The following is a 20,388-nucleotide window of genomic DNA, read 5'->3' as shown; positions in this document are numbered from 1 at the left end:
ATCCTGCACTGTGCACCAATCTGTTATTATCCAGTAGCTGCAGGGGGATCCGTTTGGATGCTGCTGGAGTTGCATCTGCTGCTCATGAAACTACTTCTACTAATTCAGTTTCTCTTCCATCTATTGCTAACAGTATTTATGTTACTATAAATATTACCCGTGCTGTGACTGAAGCTATTGCTGCTGTGCGTTTATTTTTATTCATTTAAGTGTCACTCTTTGTGGCCGTGCAGCAAACACGTTGGCTGCTCGCTTTAAAGTTGCAGAACATGAACAAAACTGCGATTGGAACGAAAACAAAACGTTTGAGTCGACAAACTAAATTGAAAGAATTCTGATAATAAGTAAAAAGACCAAACGCTATTTAATTCCAGCTTCTCAAATGTGACAACTTTTGACAAAACAAGTTATAACAATCACAACATATTCATGGTATAGATTCATAGTTAGTTGCTAACTAACTACACTATTAAAATACTAAAGGAAACATCAATATTTTCACTCTGTGGAGCGTAACATTCTTTTGTTAATATGTTTGTTTATGAAGGCTTCACACTCATTGTGCACACACAAGGTGGTTTGAAGGATTCTGTGGTGTGTACAGGCTGTTTATTGACTTTTCTATTAGCTTAGGATGTGGCAAATGAATAACCTTTACTTATGTAAAGGAGGATTATCCTCGACATTATTGCTTTTACTCGTAGCATGTAGAGCAGTAATTAGCACCACTGCCATCGCTAAAACCTCCTGCTACGACCACATTACTATCATTTGGACCAGTGGTCCATTACTACTATCACTGCTGCTACTAATGACCAGGAATTATCTGTGAATGTATGTGTGGGTGCTTGCTAAGCCGAGTACGTAGCAGCTGTTCTGACCCACATTTCACCTGCGCTGAGGTCCAAATCCACCGCAGGAAACCTTTTTATCACTCAGAAAGGGGATAATCGGCAGTAAGCCTGTGTGAGTTCTGCTTTCTAATAGTCAACACGGAAATCTGGCCTTTATCTGCCCTCTTAAATCAAAGAGTCACGCTGTGTACAGAGGATTGTGGCTGATGAAAGCTAACTTGGGGAGGGACAAACAACTTTAAGCTGCTTTAGCTGATGTGGTGATACTGTGGGTTTAGAAAGCACAATCCTACATGAAAAGAAGAAGAAGAGGAGTAAATACGAAAAGGAAGTGAAAGTTTTATATGGCCATACAAACAGTGTAGTACAGACACAAGCACCCAGACAAATGCTTGACACAAAACACGGACTGACCTTTTGACAAACATTACAACAATACACTTTAACACTCAGAGGGCTCGGCATACAAATCCTTATGTGCTGAGGTTTTCCATTTCCCACTCACACAGATAAACACGATCTGTGTGTGTGTTTTTCTTACATTATGAAACCCTGGAGCTTGAACTACCTGCCATTAGTCTTTAAAATAAGTAATTCCTGCCACTGGAAAATGTCCTGCAGCCACTGTAGGTTTCCCTTCCCTCTTGTGTGTGTGTGTGTGTGTGTGTGTGTGTGTGTGTGTGTGTGTGTGTGTGTGTGTGTGTACAGAGACTTCAGGCCTGTTGAGTCACCTCAACATTCCTTCGGCCCCGCAGGAATCCTTTGAGCCAAAGCACCCAGGAAGGTAACAATAGTCTTTAACTGCTCCACTCAGTCTACCCCCCCCCCCCCCCACCCCTCACCCACACCCTCCCTCTTTTCACGGTGTTCGCTGAGAAAGAGGAAAATATAAAATAGCAACAAATAGAAAGGGATAAAAACTATTATTAACTTTTACATTAACCTAAAGAAGATAAAATAGCTTTATAAGTACTTACTGAAAATCTCCTGAACACATGCTTTACATTTTAAAACAACACTTATCCTCAGTTGTGTACAAACAAAGAGAAACTGAGAACAACAAGTGGAGGGAAACCTGGAGCAGAGTAGCTCATCGACATCGCTCTTAAAACACAACATATTTGCATTAGGACTGGTTTACCTTCCCCTTCGATGACGCACTTGCTGATGTCCACTGTCTTAGAGTTGATCACGCCCACCAGCGGGTAGCCCTCCACCCCCCCGGCCGGCTCCCTGGCCATGAAGCTGATGCCGCTGCCGTCATCGTGGGCCACGGTTGCCGGGTGGGGGTCGTAGCTGTTCTCTGCCAGGCTGGTCAGTCTTCTCAGGGTCACTCCTTTGGCGCTGAGGATCTCAACATCTGAGCCGCAGCTCAGCAATCTCTCCGCAAACTCCACACCGACGCCGACATCCAACAGAGCCTGCTGCAGCTGCGCCTTCTGCAGGTGGAGCAGGTTCCTGTTGGACAAAGACTGTGAGCACCATGATATATATATTATATATACACGCCTAATGTTCCTTGAAATAACAAACTGAGTGCAGGTGGTGTGGTTATTGTCTCACCACAGGTGATACAGGTCATCAGGTGGTACATTTTGTAGTAACGTGTCGAACTTTACCACAACCGTTACACAACTTTTGTGATTCTCTTTCCACCGAAGAAGACATTTCTTTTTTCTGTCCTTACTTACTTGTGAAAATCTTATACTTCATTTATGTCCCAAAATGATACTAATAATACACCTGGAACTGTGTTGTGCCATACCTGCGTTGCACACGGAGCTCCTCCAGGCCGTGCAGCAGAGACAGGCAGTGAGCTTCCACAGCGCTGGCGTAGGCTCGAGCAAACGCCCTCACTTCAGTCGCTGTTGCATCCACCCGTGCCCGCAAAGCCTCCTGGGATACCTCCACCTGTAACAGAGTGGGAAGCAAAAATATTGTTTTAAAATAAAGGTATTTATAAAGTAAATCAAGTATGACAAGTTATTTATGTTACGACAGGTCTTGAGAATGATTTATTGCGTTGAATTACAGTTTGTGTTAAATCCATAGAAATGTGGTCAAACGTAGGTAGGTTTGCAAAGTTGGGTTAAATTGGGATTACAACATGACAACAACATGCCAGAATACAATCCCCCCCCCAATACAAACCCTAAATGTGTGCATTGAGGAGCCCAAAACACTTAAAGTCTTAATGAAACAGACTCTGATGCACCTTCTGCAGCGAGTCCTTCAGGCGGTCCATGTGAGGTCGCAGCCGCACCGTGACCAGCTCTCTGATGCTGTCTCCATGAAGATCGATAATATCATGGGCGGGGCAGCAGCGGTGGTCGCGGTGCAGCGTGGCGGCACACTCCAGGCAGACGGGCAGGTCGCAGGGGTGACAGAAGAGCCGGAGCTCCTGGCCGGGGTGGAGGGAGCAGAGGACGGGGCGGCGCAGACGACCGCAAGACTTCAGCTCCTCCAGACACTGAACGGAGTGAGACGCCGTTCGCTTCTGCCGCCTGCAAACAGGAGAGAGAACAGAGACACATACATGACTGTTTGTCAGAATAAAGGTCAAGTTTAACCTCCGATCTGATGTTATCTGCATATAATACAACTTATAAATAGAATCATTTAATAGAGAATATAACTTACCTCTGAGCTTGACAGAAGACAATAAAAGAGTAGAATAGAATAAGAACATAACCGTGGTAGTCTGTCAGCTCAAAATAGAATAGAATAGAAACCATTTTCAGCCACTGATGATTGAATGTGAAGATTTTAAGCATTACTTTGTCATATGTGATAGATTTTGGACTATAGGTCGGATAAAACACGCAATTTCAATCCACTCCAACTAGTATAGGAAGAAAGATTGGGAAGCATGGGATAGGATAGACTAAAAGAAAACAATAAAAGAGAACCTTACCTACCTGTGAGTTTGACAGCAGGAGAGTCATATAGAAAAAGAGCAGAACAAATAAAACAGAATAAAAAAGGAGTCTACCTGTTAGCTTGACAGCAGAATATAATAAAGTAGAGCTATATAAAAAAATATATATAAATAAAAATAAAAATATATAAATACATATATACATACATATAAATATATAAATAAAATAGAACCTGTATATAAAATGGGACTTGTTTCTTTTCTCTTGTTTTTGCCCAAAACCTTCTTTCTTTACAACTAAGAGGTATAACAACAATACAAAGTAACTACAAGCCAGGGAGTAGCTTGACAGCAGATAATAAAATAGAACTTCGCTTACAAAGCATGACAGCAGAACATTCAACAGAACAGAACTTTGTTCTAACACGTGCACAGGTAACATGATTGACATAATAATGGACACTGCGCGTAGCAGTGAAGGCAGGATAGAAAAGACTCCTACCTGTGCGCCTGGCAGCAGAACTCGCACAGGTTGACGCAGCAGACGTCGCAGCGGCTCTTCGCGCGTCCTTCGCCGCACAGGTCGCAACCCAGCGGGCCGTTCGTCACCAGGGTCTCCAGGAACACTTCGTCCAGCGCCAGGTGGTCGGTGCTCAGCCCTCCCAGCCCCGACGGAGGGATATCCACCTCAGAGTCACAGTCGGGGCAGAGGACCGTGACGGTGAGTCGGTCCTGCTCCACCGCTTCGCCTTCGCCGTTTTCCGCACGGTCGCTGCGCGAAGACACCGAGAACGGCTCCAACTGGCCGATACAGTCGGAGCAGAAGGTGTGCAGACACGGGAGGATTTTAGGGTCCCTGTACAAACGTTTACACCCGTTGCAAACCGCACGCGGGTTCACCAAGGCTCCGTTGTGTTCATGCTCCGACCTTAGCGTTGGGTGCTCCGTGTTTTCTTTCTGTTCGGACAGAGACATTCTCTGTTTTTGGAGACTTGTGGTGCCACAAACAAACCAGTTGATACCACCCTGAGACCCACCGAGCTCCACAAACATGTCAGGACCGAAATACTTCTCCTGAACCTCCCTTCTGCATATCACATTAAACTAAACCACCAGTTTTCACACTTTAATTTCACCTCCTTGATTCAAAGCCACCGGAGAGTCCCACTTTTCTTCGGGAGAAGTTGGCTGCGTTCACTGCTCCCTGGGAAATATGACACCTCACCCACTACCAGACCAATAGCAAGCCTCCCACAGACTATGCATGGGTTGGTCTAAATACTTTCAGGACTAAATAACTTCCAGTCTGGGACTATCCCCATCTACTGGCAGGACTGAACAATATGTTTTCAACAGGATGGATGGACATATTTTCTTATGTTTTCGCTACAGACGAACAAAAAACCCAAACAAGTCAAGATAATAAGAATATAAATGTTTACTGACAAATAATAACAATGAGAAATCCACTTAAAACATGATGAAGATCTGAGAAAGTAAAAAGAAAATGTCGACTGATGCACCACAAGAATTAAATTCTGTTACATGGTAACAACACCCACTGCACTCTCAACCCAGATGGTGTGTGTGTGTGTGTGTGTGTGTGTGTGTGTGTGTGTGTGTGTGTGTGTGTGTGTGTGTGTGTGTGTGTGTGTGTGTGTGTGTGTGTGTGTGTGTGTGTGTGTGTGTGTGTGTGTGTGTGTGTGTGTGTTATAAGGTCAGATAAGAGATGCAGAGGACACTGGTCATAATGCTCAGGTAAGTTGAAGCCAGCAGGGATGATGCAGCAGTGTAGGTGAAGAATGTGTTCCCTGAAACGTCAGGGCCTGGAAAATATGAAAGGAGATTAAAATGTAATTAATAATTAAATATATATAGTTGATTTAATCTAATTTGAATGTTTTGTTAGGATTTTAACTTTGGTTCACTGTTACATAATACATTTATACTTTTTATGCAGAAATGTCTGCTAGATTAAATTAGAGTATTCCACAGATTCAGTGTTGTTACTCGTCAAAGACACATTAATAAAATAAAAGCTATTTAGCGTAAATCCTACATTTCCCAAAATGCAACTCAATACTAGTTTTCATTACACATGAATTACACATTCATAGTTGAAATAATACAAGTGTATAATCAGTGTGGTGCACCTTTAAGTGTCTAAGGTGGGTAGAAAATGAAAAGAAATTATATATTTTTGCCAATTTTGGGTGAATTTTGCCCCAATATTTGAAATTTGGAGGCATTTACTTGCACAATCACACATTTGTCTGCTTAATGGAGCAAATATCTTGAATTCAAGGGCATTTCTCAGACGGGTCTCTAGCATACACACCCATGCTTGTAAAAACATGAAGTAATTATCCAAGATTACCTATTGCAGTTGCTGTAGAGACGGCAATCACCAGGTTGTTTTGAATCGTGCAGGTGTAGGTCTCGCTGGCGTTGACTGACTGCAGCGTGCTGACTAAACTGAATATCCCCGCAGAGTTTTGTGTGAAGTTAGTGATTCCACTCAGGACGTCCGCGTCAAAGTTCAACCACGTCACGTTTGGCTTTGGGAACCACCTGCTTGCCTCAGCAGCCAGGATGCCGTTGGAGAATTTAAATGTGGGGGCTGAAAAGGCTGAGAGAGTAAAAACATGAATCCATGCGATGCATTGTGAATTTTCCAAGGTCAGTCAAAAGTTACATTTACAATCGTAAAACAATGTTGTAAAGTCCCAAAAAATAAAATAAAGTAAGTTTAATTAAAGATGTAAAAATTCAGTTGGGAAAAAGAACTCAGTGGACTATAAACGATCTCTTTAACACCCGTATTCAGTATTTATAAGCAGTACGTAAACACTTGATAAACTGTTTAAAGCACACTATAATGTAGATATATGCAGATCAACAACTCTAACTCCTCCTGAAGACACCCATGAGCAGACGCTGGTGTAAAAAACATAAGCTGTTTACAAATACTGTATATAAATGAACACTTAAAGGGACAGTGTGTAGCATCTAGCATCGCGGTTGCAGATTGCAACCAACTGAATATCCCTTCGCACCCCCCTCCCTTCACAAGACCACGGTAATGAAAACACAACGATTCTTAGTTTCAGGTGATTATACAAAAAATATTGATTCCCCTAAATGCTACACACTGACACCTTTAAAAAATGCCCTTATGTCTACTTACAACGACACAGAGTGCTGCAGGAATGAGGAATCAAATCTGCGTCAATGGGTTCTTGGGTTAGATGACTGAAGTAAGGTCGATGGATAACACAACGTTCGATGTGCGATGCTAACTTCCTGTGTTAGCCTACACACATTATCCCTGCAGCACTTTGTTATAGTCATCTGTTTAGATACTACTTATAAATGCTGTGAGATGTTAAAGTAACGTGTTTCCAATGTTCTCGCAGAGATTCATTTTCAAAGCAGACACACAGTAAAGCTGGAATAATGGAATCACCTGCTGTTCTGAGCTGAATGTTGACCTTCCCCCCGCCACCAGAGGAGCTGATGCTGCAGGTGTACTCCCCCGCGTCACTACGACTCACCCCCCTCAGCAACAGAGAGGCGTTCCCCGTGACTAAAGCATCGGGGAAGAGTTGAGTTCTCCCTTTGAACTGAGAGTTCTGGTCGTTAAGTTGCGGAGCTCCTTTCTCATACCGATAAACGAATCCCGTCAGCTCCTTCTTCTCCCAGGTGACTGACACGTCTGTGAGTCTGACCTCCTGACTGTCTGTCTTCAGAATGCAGCTGAGAAGTTCATCCTCGCCGAGGTTGGCAATGGGCGTCGTGTTGCTGCTCATCACCTCGGACGACCCTGTGGGACCAGGACACAGGCACAGACTCTAAACTAAGGATCCAGCGGTCTTATTTAGTCAATTCATCTCCCAAAATCACAAAACACTGGAACGACCGTCACTGTGGAAGATTTAACTGAACGCTGAAGCTTCATATCAGCTTCAGTTGTTCTTTGCATTTTGTCCCCGATCTCTTTCAGTACATTGTATTCAAATTAGAAATGGTCTCTAATGGATAATATGGAAAAGAGGAGGAATTATTACAGCAAGAAATTAAAATAGACGTTGAATGTATTCAGGTGCAGATCTGGGCCCAGACCAAAGTGAAAAATGTCTTATGTTTTATAAATAAATAAATGGTAACCATAGTTGAATGATGTCCTCTGAGTTTTTCTAGCTGTTACTTTAATGTGGAAAAAGGTGCACGTTGCAGTTGCACGAGGCACGAGACACGCACAGTTCCTTGAAATTATTTGCAGTAGCTGAGTAGCATTTAGGACGAAATGATTGACACACACACACACACACACACACACACCCTGGTTGTGAATTAGCTGTAGATAAACACTTCATGTGCTGAACACACCCATGTGTCCCCTCAGGTCTTACAGAGCTGTCACTAAATGATAACAGGAGTCTTACCTGAGAAGGCCAAGGCTAAGATGAGGATGATGACGGCCGAGAATAAGACGATGAGGGTAATCATGCTGCACACACAGACACAGGAAAGTGTAAGGAAACACACACACACTGCCACGTTGAGCTAAAACTTGCAGATGAAATGCACAAGATAAGACGCTTCTACTACTGTGGAAATATGTAGACGACCAGAAGTATCAATATAACAATAAAAATACTTCTTTAGAAGCAGAAGTTTTTACTTCAGTAAAATGTACTTAAAGCATCAAAAGTCAAATAGTATGTAGTATGAATGACATATAAAAGTATAAATTAGAATAAGACGTGAGTACTGAATACAACTACAAGTAGCTGAAGATGGCGTTTAGGTAGAGAACTTGTAGTTAGTTACTGCTGTGGACACCTTAATGTTTCCAGAATTGAATCACCATCAGTAAAGAACACATTTAAAACTTGTCCACACCTGTAGAAGATGATCTGCCCGAGGGAAGCCATGACTGCTGATGAAAGCTCTCGAGACCAGCATACGATTGGATCCTGTTGCTTAAGTCAAAGGTCCAGTCATGCCATTCCTCCTAAATATCCCCCATTCCTCCAACAATAATCCACACACGTACTACTTCCACAGAATGACAGCTGTTATGTGCCCTCACAGCACTTTAAACACGACACCATAAGTAAATATTACCTTTAAGGCGTGTGCTTCATACTTGTTGACATCTCGTCACAGTAGCTCATTTATCTTATCAACATAAAGGTGCATGATACTAATTAACAAGAGAAAGAGGCTCCAATTCAGTAGCTTGTTTCCCAGAGTGGCATTTAATATGTTTAATATATTGTAAAAATCAGTTTGAAATGTAAACTTTACTGGAACTATGAAACGAGTTTGGATGTTTTATAGTCTTGGCTGCTTGCTGGCAACCATTTTGTGAAGATATTCAGTATACGTAATGGCAAAAGAATGACAAGTACCCTGGGTTTCCTCCAACAATTTACTCAAGGTGGAGTAAATTTCAATGTGTCATGGTGAAAAAGCCTCAGACACGGCTGAAACAGCAGGTGCGACACTTAAACTGTTTTCTGAAACCCCAAACAGTAACATTATTTTCTTCTTTTTGTGGAAAATGTCCCAATTTATATCCAATGGCACAAAGAAAATGAAATGATATCTTAAATACAAAGTCACACAACAACAAAACAACAAAACCCATGTCAGGTTTCTCAGTTTGTTTCCTGTATCTTTGGACGTAGTTCATCTGGTGTTTTTAAATAAGGGAAATGATCCCATAAAATGCAGCGGGAGGAAACGATGATAAAGAAAATGACAAGGAACAGAAGTGACCACTGAAAGATTCTGCCAACCATCAAATCCGCATGTGATATTATGATATACTGAGTATATATGAGCACATAATGCCATATAACCATTAGAAATAAGAAGTGGCATTCATTTTTGTTTCGTTATTACAAACACACAGACACTGAAGTCACAGGAGTGGATTGTGACATTTAGTAGCGCTTGGCTCTTCATAAACCGCTTTGTTCAATTTGAACGAACGTGTCCCTATATTTATTAGGTTGGGGTTTGATTAACCAGAAGTACCAACCATTCAGGAGACAGGGGTCCTCAAAGTGGACCCGTATTGGACGCCCACCCCACCTAAAGACACAGATATCTGATCATCGAAAAGCCAACAAACAATTGTTATCCACAATAATTTTGGTCGAGCATGCGCATTGATGTTTGACCACTCTCGAGGCACGCGTTCTTATATCTTTACAAGAGCCGTGTAGTTGGTACCAGGAGGCGGTTATCTTAGCTTAGTGAAAGCCTTACAAAATAAAATACAATTGTACTATATAGGCTAACTTATAGATACTGTCACCGCTGTTACTTTGTTTGATCTTGAACAATTTTGACCCCCAACTGAAAAATGAACGGTGAAAATGTCCAGCAGTCAAAATGAGGATCTCTCTGATTTTTATGTGCAATAACAATGTGACTGGGAAAATCTTCATTTATTTGAGAAGTGAAAGAATACGGTATCACCATTGTGAAAGTGCTGAATGCTGGCACACTGTGGTTAATAACTGTGTCAGCCAGATGCATTTATAGGAGGAATGTAAAGCAAAACATTTTCTATTTCTTCTTTTCGTCAGCTGTTGGAACAAGATCTTCTGATAATAAAAACAGGAAGAACTGGAGCTAATAACTAATGCTGTTGGTACTCTCCTGCTGACAATCCTCTTCTACGTCCTGCAGAACATATTAAACATGGATTTTGTCTGTTCAGTCACATACATCCATCTTAATGGTGTACTGTACATGTTGGTCCCTCCTTTGATCCTCACCTGTGTTGTCAACATTATCAAGTCTTTCCAACCAAGGAGGATTTTTTCAAGATGGCAAAGTGTTGTGAACAACAAGTACGGACACTGTTTGGTTAAGTTTGTGATCAGCTATGTCAGTGTTTGGTGTGTGGGCAGCTACTATTCTGTTTGATGGAGATTGGTACGTTTGCACATTGTTCTGAGCGACAAGAAGAACCGCTTATGAAGCCCATTATAAATCCACATCAATTGTAAGTAACAACACAGAGCAATCAATTATGCAAAATGAAACCAAAATCATTTGGGAAATTTAGTTATTTTATATCTTTATACACATATAAACAAATGTGCTCATATATTATGTTTACACGATGCAGAACACTTTTAACAATAATCGTATCCAACCAAGGACGTCACGTTCTTGCTGACTTTTAAAGAACTTTAACGTTATGTCAACAATTATTTTGTAAGTGGTATCATTTCTCAGAAGACTCAAACTTACTGATGCAACATTAAATCTTTAGCCAGCAGATTAGCCAGCAAATAGTTTGGCGTTCCCAGGCCAGCGAGGAGATATAATCTCTCCACAGAGTCCTGGGTCTTCCCCGGGGTCTCCTCCCAGCTGGACGTGCCTGGATGTCCCTAGGGAGGCGCTCAGGTGGCATCCTTACGAACTAATCTGCAGCAAATGCTCAACCATTTTTCAAAATATTGTTTCCAGTCACTACAGGCATAACCCCACTGTTCACTACCTGCCCAGGTACAACATTAATCTCAATTTAAGTGAATATTACACAAACAACTCCAATGAATGATGTAGATGTTGCTTTGTGTCTGCTGAATGCCAACACGTTTTCCATACGAGCTATTTAACATCAGTGTCGTGTTTTCAGCCTGTGCCACTGCCCTCAAATAGCCAAAAATCAATCAAATCATATCAAATAAATAAATATTGATACCGCCTCTTCATGTTAAACCATTTTCTAGATGACACAGAAAAAGAAATCCTGTTTCTTCTTCTTTTTGTGGAATATTGTTTTGAAGGACTGTGTCATATATTGTATATCTGAGTCAACATCACTTCCCCCTGACTAAAGATGGCAGCCATAGAAGCCTGATTGAAAGAACGGTTGCAGCATCTGCTTGTATTTATGGATAATATATATATATATATATATATATGGCAAACACATATATATATATATATATATATATATATATATATATATATATTACATATATATATATGGCAAACACCCTCTCTGGGAACCATCACCTTATCGTGGTGGAGAGGTTTGTGTGTCCCTATGAACCTGAGAGCTGTGTTGTCTGGAGCCTAGTGCTCCTGGTAGGGTCTCCCAAGGCAAATTGGTCTCAGGTGAGGGGCCAGACTAAGAATGGTTCAAAAACGACTTCATGAAAGAAAGGGAAAGGAAAGGAGAGACCCTGCCCGGAGGAAGCCCGGGGCCCCCGTCTGGAGCTAGGCCCAGAGGGAGGGCCCGACAGCGAGCGCCTGGTGGCCGGGATTGCCACGGAGCCCGGTCGGGCACAGCCCGAAGAAGCTACGTGGTGCCTCCCATCCATCCATCCTGTGGGCCCACCACTCATGGGAAAAACCGCTGGGGTCGGGTGCGCTGTCACATGGGTGGCAGTGATGGTCAGGGACCTCGACGGACCAGACCCGGGCAGCAGAGGCTGGCTCTGGGGACGTGGAACGTCACCTCTCTGTGGGGGAAGGAGTCGGAACTAGTGCGGTAGGTGGATCGCTACCAGTTGGATCTGGTGGGGCTTACCTCCACGCACAGTCTTGGCTCTGGAACCGTACTCCTGGATAGGGGTTGGACTCTATTCTTCTCCGGAGTTGCCCAAGGTGTGAGGCGTCGGGCTGGGGTGGGGATACTCACTAGCCCCCGGCTGAGCGCCGCTACGTTGGAGTTTATCCCGGTGGACGAGAGAGTCGCCTCCCTACGCCTTCGGGTTATGGGGGGGAAAACTCTGACTGTTGTTTGTGCCTATGCCCCAAACCGCAGTTCTGAGTATTCGGCGAGTTGGATCAAGGGGTGGGGGAAGACTCTGGACAGACCTGGTAAACCCAAACGGGTAGTGCGGGTGAACTGGGAATGTCTGGAGGAAGCCCCTGTCCTGGGGATCTTTAACTCACACCTCCGGCGGAGCTTTTCAGCCATCCCTGTGGAGGTTGGGGGCATTGAACCTGAGTGGGCGATGTTCAAAACCTCTATTGCTGAAGCTGTGGTGATGAGCTGTGGTCTCAAGGTCTTAGGTGCCTCAAGGGGCGGTAACCCTCGAACACCGTGGTGGACCCCGGTGGTCAGGGAAGCCGTCCGACTGAAGAAGGAGTCCTTCCGGGTTATGTTATCCGGGAGGACTCCGGAAACAGTTGCAGGGTATCGAAGGACTAGAGGGGCGGCAGCTTCTGCCGTGTCAGAGGCAAAGCAGCGGGTGTGGGAGAAGTTCGGAGAAGCTATGGAGAAGGACTTTCGGTCAGCACCAAGGTGCTTCTGGAAAACCATCCGGCACCTCAGGAGGGGGAAACGAGGAACCATCCAAGCTGTGTACAGCAAGGGTGGGACCCTGCTGACTTCAACTGAGAAGGTTATCGGCCGGTGGAAGGAGCACTTTGAGGAACTCCTGAATCCGACTAACACGCCCTCTATGGTTGAGACAGAGCTGGAAGCTGATGGGGGATCATCGTCAATTTCCCTGATGGAAGTCACTGAGGTAGTCAAACAACTCCACAGTGGCAAAGCCGCAGGGGTTGATGAGATCCGTCCAGAAATGCTGAAGGCTTTGGGTGTTGAGGGGCTGTCTTGGTTGACACGCCTCGTCAACATTGCGTGGAAGTCTGGGACAGTGCCTAGGGGTTGGCAGACCGGGGTGGTGGTTCCCCTATTTAAAAAGGGGGACCAGAGAGTGTGTGCCAACTACAGGGGTATCACACTTCTCAGCCTCCCTGGTAAAGTTTACTCCAAGGTACTGGAAAGGAGGGTTCGGCCGGTAGTCGAACCTCTGATTGAAGAGGAACAATGCGGATTCCGTCCTGGTCGTGGAACAACGGACCAACTCTTCACTCTCCCAAGGATCCTGGAGGGGGCATGGGAGTACGCCCATCCGGTCTACATGTGTTTTGTGGATCTGGAGAAGGCGTATGACCGGGTCCCCCGGGTGATACTGTGGGAGGTGCTGCGGGAGTATGGGGTGAGGGAGTCACTTTTGAGGGCCATCCAATCCCTGTACGCCCAAAGCGAGAGTTGTGTCCGGATACTCGGCAGTAAGTCGGACTCGTTTCCCGTGAATGTTGGCCTCCGCCAGGGCTGCGCTTTATCACCAATCCTGTTCGTGATTTTCATGGATAGGATATCGAGGCGTAGTCGTGGAGGAGAGGGGTTGCAGTTCGGTGACCTGAGGATCTCATCGCTGCTCTTTGCAGATGATGTGGTCCTTATGGCATCATCGGTCTGTGACCTTCAACAGTCACTGGATCGGTTCGCAGCCGAGTGTGCAGCGGTCGGGATGAGGATCAGCACCTCCAAATCTGAGGCCATGGCTCTCAGCAGGAAACCGGTGGATTGCCTACTCCGGGTAGGGAATGAGCCTTTACCCCAAGTGAAGGAGTTCAAGTACCTCGGGGTCTTGTTCGCGAGTGAGGGGACAATGGAGCGAGAGATTGGCCAGAGAATCGGAGCAGCGGGGGCGGTATTACAGTCACTTTACCGCACCGTTGTGACGAAAAGAGAGCTGAGCCAGAAGGCAAAGCTCTCAATCTACCGGTCGATCTTCGTTCCTACCCTCACCTATGGTCATGAAGGCTGGGTCATGACCGAAAGAACGAGATCACGGGTACAAGCGGCCGAAATGGGTTTTCTCAGACGGGTGGCTGGCGTCTCCCTTAGAGATAGGGTGAGAAGCTCAGCCATCCGTGAGAGACTCGGAGTAGAGCCGCTGCTCCTTTACGTTGAAAGGAGCCAGTTGAGGTGGTTCGGGCATCTAGTAAGAATGCCACCTGGGCGCCTCCCTAGGGAGGTGTTCCAGGCACGTCCAGCTGGGAGGAGACCCCGGGGAAGACCCAGGACTCGGTGGAGAGATTATATCTCCTCACTGGCCTGGGAACGCCTCAGGATCCCCCAGTCGGAGCTGGAGGATGTGGCCCGGAGAAGGGAAGATTGGGGTTCCTTACTGGAGCTGCTGCCCCCGCGACCCGATCCCGGATAAGCGGTAGACGATGGATGGATGGATGGATGAATATATGGCAAACACCACACAGAAGGGCCCAACCCGGCAAGCACCCAGAACCCTCTTGCTATGAGCTGACAGTGCTAACCAATGCCATTTATTTTAAACTTTGGACAAGGCTCACTTTTGTTATATTTTCTGTAATCAAACAGGGAATCATTGACACTATTAGAAAGTCCTACTTCATGAATTAATTCTGATAATAATTAAAAGGAAGTGGACTGATCCAGGCACCTGAGCAAAACCCAAATAAGTTTAAAATCTCTTATAATTTTTTTCATCCTTTCCTTATCTGAGTTGAGGCCCTCAGGACCGACGGTGTTTTATGCTGTACAGAATGCAAAGCCCCTCGAGGAAAAATTGTGATTTGTGATATTGGGCTTGTCACGGCAAACAGAAAACCTGTTGTGTGTAGTTGGGGTGGGATGAACAGCAATTAAATACTCAAACACAATATCTGTCTTTGTCTCGTATTTTAAAGGATTATTTATTGCGTGTAAATAAAAGCCTCCATGTTCTCCCGGGGGAAGACGCATACAAGACTGAAAAGAACATTACATTGCAGTTTATAAGAACATTCTTTGATACAAACAGGTAACAGACACCTTTTTTTACAAACTCATGCATTATTCTCCTGTGATACTAAGATCAAGGCTGACATAAATGTGCTAAACTACATATTTGCCCCAGTATAATTGCATACATTCACATTTCTATCGAATACTTTTTTCATGCTTACATTGGTACATTACATTACAGGTCATTTAGCAGACGGTCTTATCCAGAGCGACTTACAGTGAACTAACGACAGGGACAGTCCCCCTGGAGCAACTCAGGATTAAGTGCTTTGCTCAGGGGCACAATGGTGGCAGCCCTGGTATTGAACTCTCAACCATCTGGTGTTGTATTTGGAAGCTGCACCACTAGACCACCATCCACATGTATACAAGAACACTTGTTACCAAAGAACGTGCATAGTCAAAGCTTACATTGTAAAAGCATGATTGCATTTGTGATCTCAAAACATACAAAAATGTTAAATTGTTTTCTCACAAATCGAGAGCAGAAAATGTTCACAATCTCGGTCGTTCCAGTCTTTGGTTGCATGTCTGATACTTGCACAGTCCTCATTGCCAGCACTATCAGGCTGCGACGGCCCCCAGTTCCTAACAGGTCTATGAACAAGAGAATCATGATACTGTAAATCTCTGACACTAGTCCCCAGTGACACATCTTTATTTCAAGGGTTTCATAACATAAATATTTTTGTTAGTTAATCTGAAGATTGTATATATTATCTTTTAGGTGTTCTTTATTATCAGAAAGCTGAAACTTTAGAAAAGTTAAATGTTTGGCATTGGAAGAAGTTGAGTTGAGTCATTGTATTATCATCTATAGGTGCAAGGTTGCACTAGGTATTTACAGCTGCCATTTGGAGAAGGTGTTTAAATATATACAGTATAGTCTTCAGCACATATCAGTTATGTTGTTTTATATGTTAATGTTGTGATTCAACCAAAGGGAAGCCTTACGTCTGAGTCAGTGGAGTTCCATCTACCCATTTCCAGGTCCCCTCCTCGTCTCTGTCATTCAAACCAATCCAAGTATCTTGGTTGATTAACCCAAAGAGAAATGTCTGTAAAGAAATGTAATGGAAAATGTCATATGTCCATGTTAAATTCTTATTGTTTAATACTTGGTTCAATGAACTTCTGTCTTTCCCAGCATATCCCTGTAACTTTATTTCTTCCCACGATATTCTTCTTCTGTCTATCCCGAATGGGTGAATCTTCTCCTTCTCCCCCCTCCCCTCTCTCCTCTCTACTCATTGTTGTATTTTGTCTAACACCTGCAACTGTGTGAACTCTCCACACACCCCCCTTCTCTACTCCCTGTCTTTGTGGGCCAAACTGTGGCAATCTTCCACCCCTCCTTCTCCTTACTGTCTTTAACACTTCCTCACGCAGACTGCTTGTACTCTGTATGATTGATGATCCTTCTTTGCAAAGAATAAATACTCCAAAGACAAGTTAACTTCTCAAGAATCTTAATTTCAGTATTATAGACTTCACTGGTCATTTGTATAAGGACTTGATTAAAACTTTCCACCACAAAAACATTTTAGTTTAACCACAATATGTGTATAGTTTAAATATTTATCTCAACATAAATGAAAATGTTTGTATTGAGACAGTAATTGTTGCAGCATTTATGTTTAGATATATACGTATGGATTGAATACATACAAAGTACACAATGTCTTTTAGTGGTAAAACATAAACACCAAAATCATTGTTTTAATTATGTAAATCACAGATGCTCAGATTGCACTTAATAAAATGTACTTATTGCAATCAAGCTGTCCAACTATCTATCTAAAAATATAATTCATAAAATAAATATTTTTTAGAAAAAACTGGGTATAAAAAAGTACATAAAGGATTTAGAGGAAGGTATTTCAATATTAATTACAACACAGTAACACAATAACACACACACGCACACACACACACACACACACACACACCACACACCACACACACACACACACACACACACACACACACACACACACACACACACACACACACCACACACCACACACACACACACACACACACACACACACACACACACACACACACACACACACACACACACACACACACACACACACCTGTTCTTCATCACTGTTTATGACCACCAGATCTGCTCCTCTTTGTCTGCAGTCCTGTCTGGCTCTATCCCAGGAGCGGGCCTCATTAGAGAAGAGATAACAGGCACAACTGAACATCCTCCATCCTGCAGGACACGTTTTCTCTGTAAGATACAAACAATATACAGAACAGATCAAATAAACTCATGTGTTTGTGAAGTCAGTTCTTCATGTTGTTCAGTGAATGCCCCTGTGATGGTGCTCATTTGGTTGGTGTAACTTTGGTGGATAGTTTAAGACATGAATCCAAAAAAAAATTTAATCTAATAAACTGATTGACTGAGGTATATATATCAGCAACCAAGTAAAGGCAAGAGAGAATAGTTAGCAGTTGTGTCAGCAGTTTGACAATTTGACAAGTATTTGGGTAGTCAAAGGTACTTTTCATGGTAAAGAACTGTAAGTTCAGTACAAAATCTGTCAACAAATCATAAAGTAGTTACTAATACGATTTTATCACAAGGGTAAAAATATTACAGCAATAAATCTAAATACCATACGTAAGAACTCACTCTGTGACAAACACTGAAGCCTGTCCAACTCTCGGGTCATTTCAGTGAGGCTGGCAGTCAGTCGGTCTCTCTCTTCAGTCATGGAGGTCAGCTTGGCTTCCATAGTGGAGAGCTCTGCAGCCGAACAATGTGCTGAGTCACGGTCTGAAAAAAAATAAAGAGACATATTTTCCAAACAGAAAATATGCCATGCATTAATACTGATACTGGCTTTAGTCAAAATATTTCCTAATTTTGCCCTAATAATAAGCAGAATAGAGCACCTGAAAACCACAAGTTCAAAATTACATACATTTATGAAAACCAGACTCACAGTGGAAACTGAGGCGGATGATCACAACCAGCAGGAAAATAGCACAACTGCTGAGTAAAACCGCTCGAACAAATGTCCTCTCTGACCTGCAACCTGAACACAGAGAAGACCAGTAAATACAGTCACACAACAGTAATAATGACAGATGATAATATACATCATCTTACACATTTGTTTTGTTGAAGATCTTGGGTCAGTTTCAACATTGACATAGTGTTCCTCCATCGCTCTTCTGGATGCCAACGATTTCCTAGGTCAGCTTTGCAGCACGGACTGCAGTACTTATAAATGAAGACACTCCTGTTAGTTGCAATTTCTCTTTTTTGGTTCCAATTAAAGAGGAAGTCATGAGTTTCAGACATTAAGATGAAATCCTACCACTGAATTTCATCATGTTTAAGTCTGAATAATGGTAGTCACATGCACGGTACATACTGAGTCTGCGGTTCTTTTCAATTTAGACTAAAAATGGATATCAGACTTTAAATTAATCTTCAATCTTAAACAGGAGTTAATGAATGAGTGGAAAACTATCAGGAGGCCAAGGAGAGACCGTAAAATAAATCAAAATCAAGTATTACTTGTCTTTTTATATTCATCTATATTCATTTACCATTAAATGCAAGTATTTCTAATTCAAATCTAACCTTTCAAATACGTCTGGAACTTGTGTTGGAAAAATGCAGCAAAGAAAATATTTTTTTTTTTTAGGAAATGCTTATTTGCTCTCTTGCTGAGAGATAAGACAAGTAAAGACCATTTTAGACTGAAAGCAGCGAGCCAATTAAATCCATTATGCTGAATAGAGACATAAACTTACCGACCCATAAAGTATAGTGTTATTGACAATTCACTGATCCTGTACAGATCTCTTTTTGACAGGTTTAATAACATTTCTGATAGCATGCAGTGCAGTGAAAAGGGAGATCCAGTAGACAAACACTGCAGAGCTGCTGTACGAGACACAAGACAACAGAGGTTTCCTGAAGAATTCATTTAATATGCTGATAAACACAAGAAGAGATATTAAGTAACTTGAGGAACATATTAAAAGATTTCAATTCTGTTCACGATTACACACACACACACACACACACACACACACACACACACACACACACACACACACACACACACACACACACACACACACACTGTATAAAGCCGATGACCTAACAGTGCAAACCTGCAATTTATTTCCTCTGAAGTTTTTTCTCTGCTGCTGATCATATACATACAAATCCAAAAAAAATTATAATATAATAATAATAATTATTCAGGAGGCCGGGCTGGAGACAGACTCTTGAGAGGGGAAGTGAGCACTGGGGTCTTGAGATGTGAGGGGAACACTGGGACTTGGGTTTTAAGAGGTGAGGGGAGGCCTGGGGTCTCGAGAGGTGAAGGTAGCACTGGGGTCTCAAGATGCGAGGGGAGCACCGGGACTGTGGTCTCAAGAGGCGAGGGGAGCACTGGGGTCTTGAGAGGAAAAGGGAGCACTGGGGTCTGGAGAGGCGAAGGAAGCACCGGAACAGGGGTATGGAGAGGCGAAGGAAGCACCGGGACAGGGGTCTCGAGAGGCGAGAGGATTACTGGGGTCTTGAGAGGCAAGGGGGAGCACTGGAGTCTCGAGGTGCAGGGGGAGCACTGGAGTCTTGAGGCGAAGGGGGAGCACTGGGGTCTCAAGGAGCAGGGAGAGCACTGGGGTCTCGAGGCGCAGGGGGAGCACTGGGGTCTCAAGGTGCAGGGAGAGCACTGGGGTCTCGATGGGAGTCGGGGGGCGAACTGGGATCTGCAGCGGTCCGGCAGCAGGAGCTGGGGACTGGGAGCTGAAATGACATGGTTTGAATGGCCGGATCTCCTCCTCAGAGGCCAGAAAAGGAGACAGTAAATACGTAACATGAACAGAATAATGCTCCTAAAATTATCACTCTGATTTGTGAATGTCAATTAGACTCACTTAGCTCAATCTGCTAGTCCAGAAATGTCCAAAGTCCGGTCCTGGCGCCAATCACGGCCCGCAATCACATATCATAACTTCGGTCTTATAATGTATTATTTATGGCCCGCTACCGCTGTCAATAATAATAG

At 43.5% G+C, this 20,388-nt stretch overlaps 3 protein-coding genes across 3 annotated transcripts in view; all 3 read right to left on the bottom strand.

Moving 5' to 3' along the window:
• trim45 (tripartite motif containing 45) overlaps positions 1 to 4,973 on the bottom strand; it is an 11,998-nt gene extending 7,025 nt beyond the window's left edge. The window contains exons 1-4 of the mRNA XM_029459658.1: positions 4,235 to 4,973; positions 3,070 to 3,358; positions 2,620 to 2,765; positions 1,996 to 2,312 (exon numbers count right to left, since the gene is read on the bottom strand). Of these exons, the coding sequence (XP_029315518.1) occupies positions 1,996 to 2,312; positions 2,620 to 2,765; positions 3,070 to 3,358; positions 4,235 to 4,785 (1,303 nt within the window). The 5' untranslated portion in view covers positions 4,786 to 4,973. The remainder of the gene's footprint in view (positions 1 to 1,995; positions 2,313 to 2,619; positions 2,766 to 3,069; positions 3,359 to 4,234) is intronic.
• A 469-nt stretch (positions 4,974 to 5,442) lies between these two features.
• Positions 5,443 to 8,669, bottom strand: vtcn1 (V-set domain containing T cell activation inhibitor 1). The gene is made up of 5 exons (XM_029459419.1): positions 8,638 to 8,669; positions 8,178 to 8,242; positions 7,199 to 7,555; positions 6,110 to 6,361; positions 5,443 to 5,558 (listed from the first exon to the last, which is right to left on the bottom strand). Exons 1-5 carry the CDS (start codon positions 8,667 to 8,669, stop codon positions 5,443 to 5,445), a joined length of 822 nt encoding a protein of 273 aa, XP_029315279.1.
• Positions 8,670 to 15,217: 6,548 nt separating this feature from the next.
• On the bottom strand, positions 15,218 to 18,575 carry LOC115026640 (CD209 antigen-like protein E). The gene is made up of 6 exons (XM_029459522.1): positions 18,468 to 18,575; positions 18,301 to 18,393; positions 17,988 to 18,131; positions 17,437 to 17,579; positions 16,292 to 16,395; positions 15,218 to 15,934 (listed from the first exon to the last, which is right to left on the bottom strand). The coding sequence occupies exons 1-6, from the start codon at positions 18,523 to 18,525 to the stop codon at positions 15,796 to 15,798; spliced, it is 681 nt and encodes a 226-aa protein (XP_029315382.1). The 5' UTR covers positions 18,526 to 18,575; the 3' UTR covers positions 15,218 to 15,795.
• Positions 18,576 to 20,388: the final 1,813 nt, after the last annotated feature.

Source organism: Cottoperca gobio, chromosome 21 (genome assembly GCF_900634415.1).
Source record: "Cottoperca gobio chromosome 21, fCotGob3.1, whole genome shotgun sequence".
NCBI lineage: Eukaryota > Metazoa > Chordata > Actinopteri > Perciformes > Bovichtidae > Cottoperca > Cottoperca gobio.
Note: the sequence above shows the minus strand (reverse complement) of the source record. Positions and strands in the feature narration are given on the sequence as shown.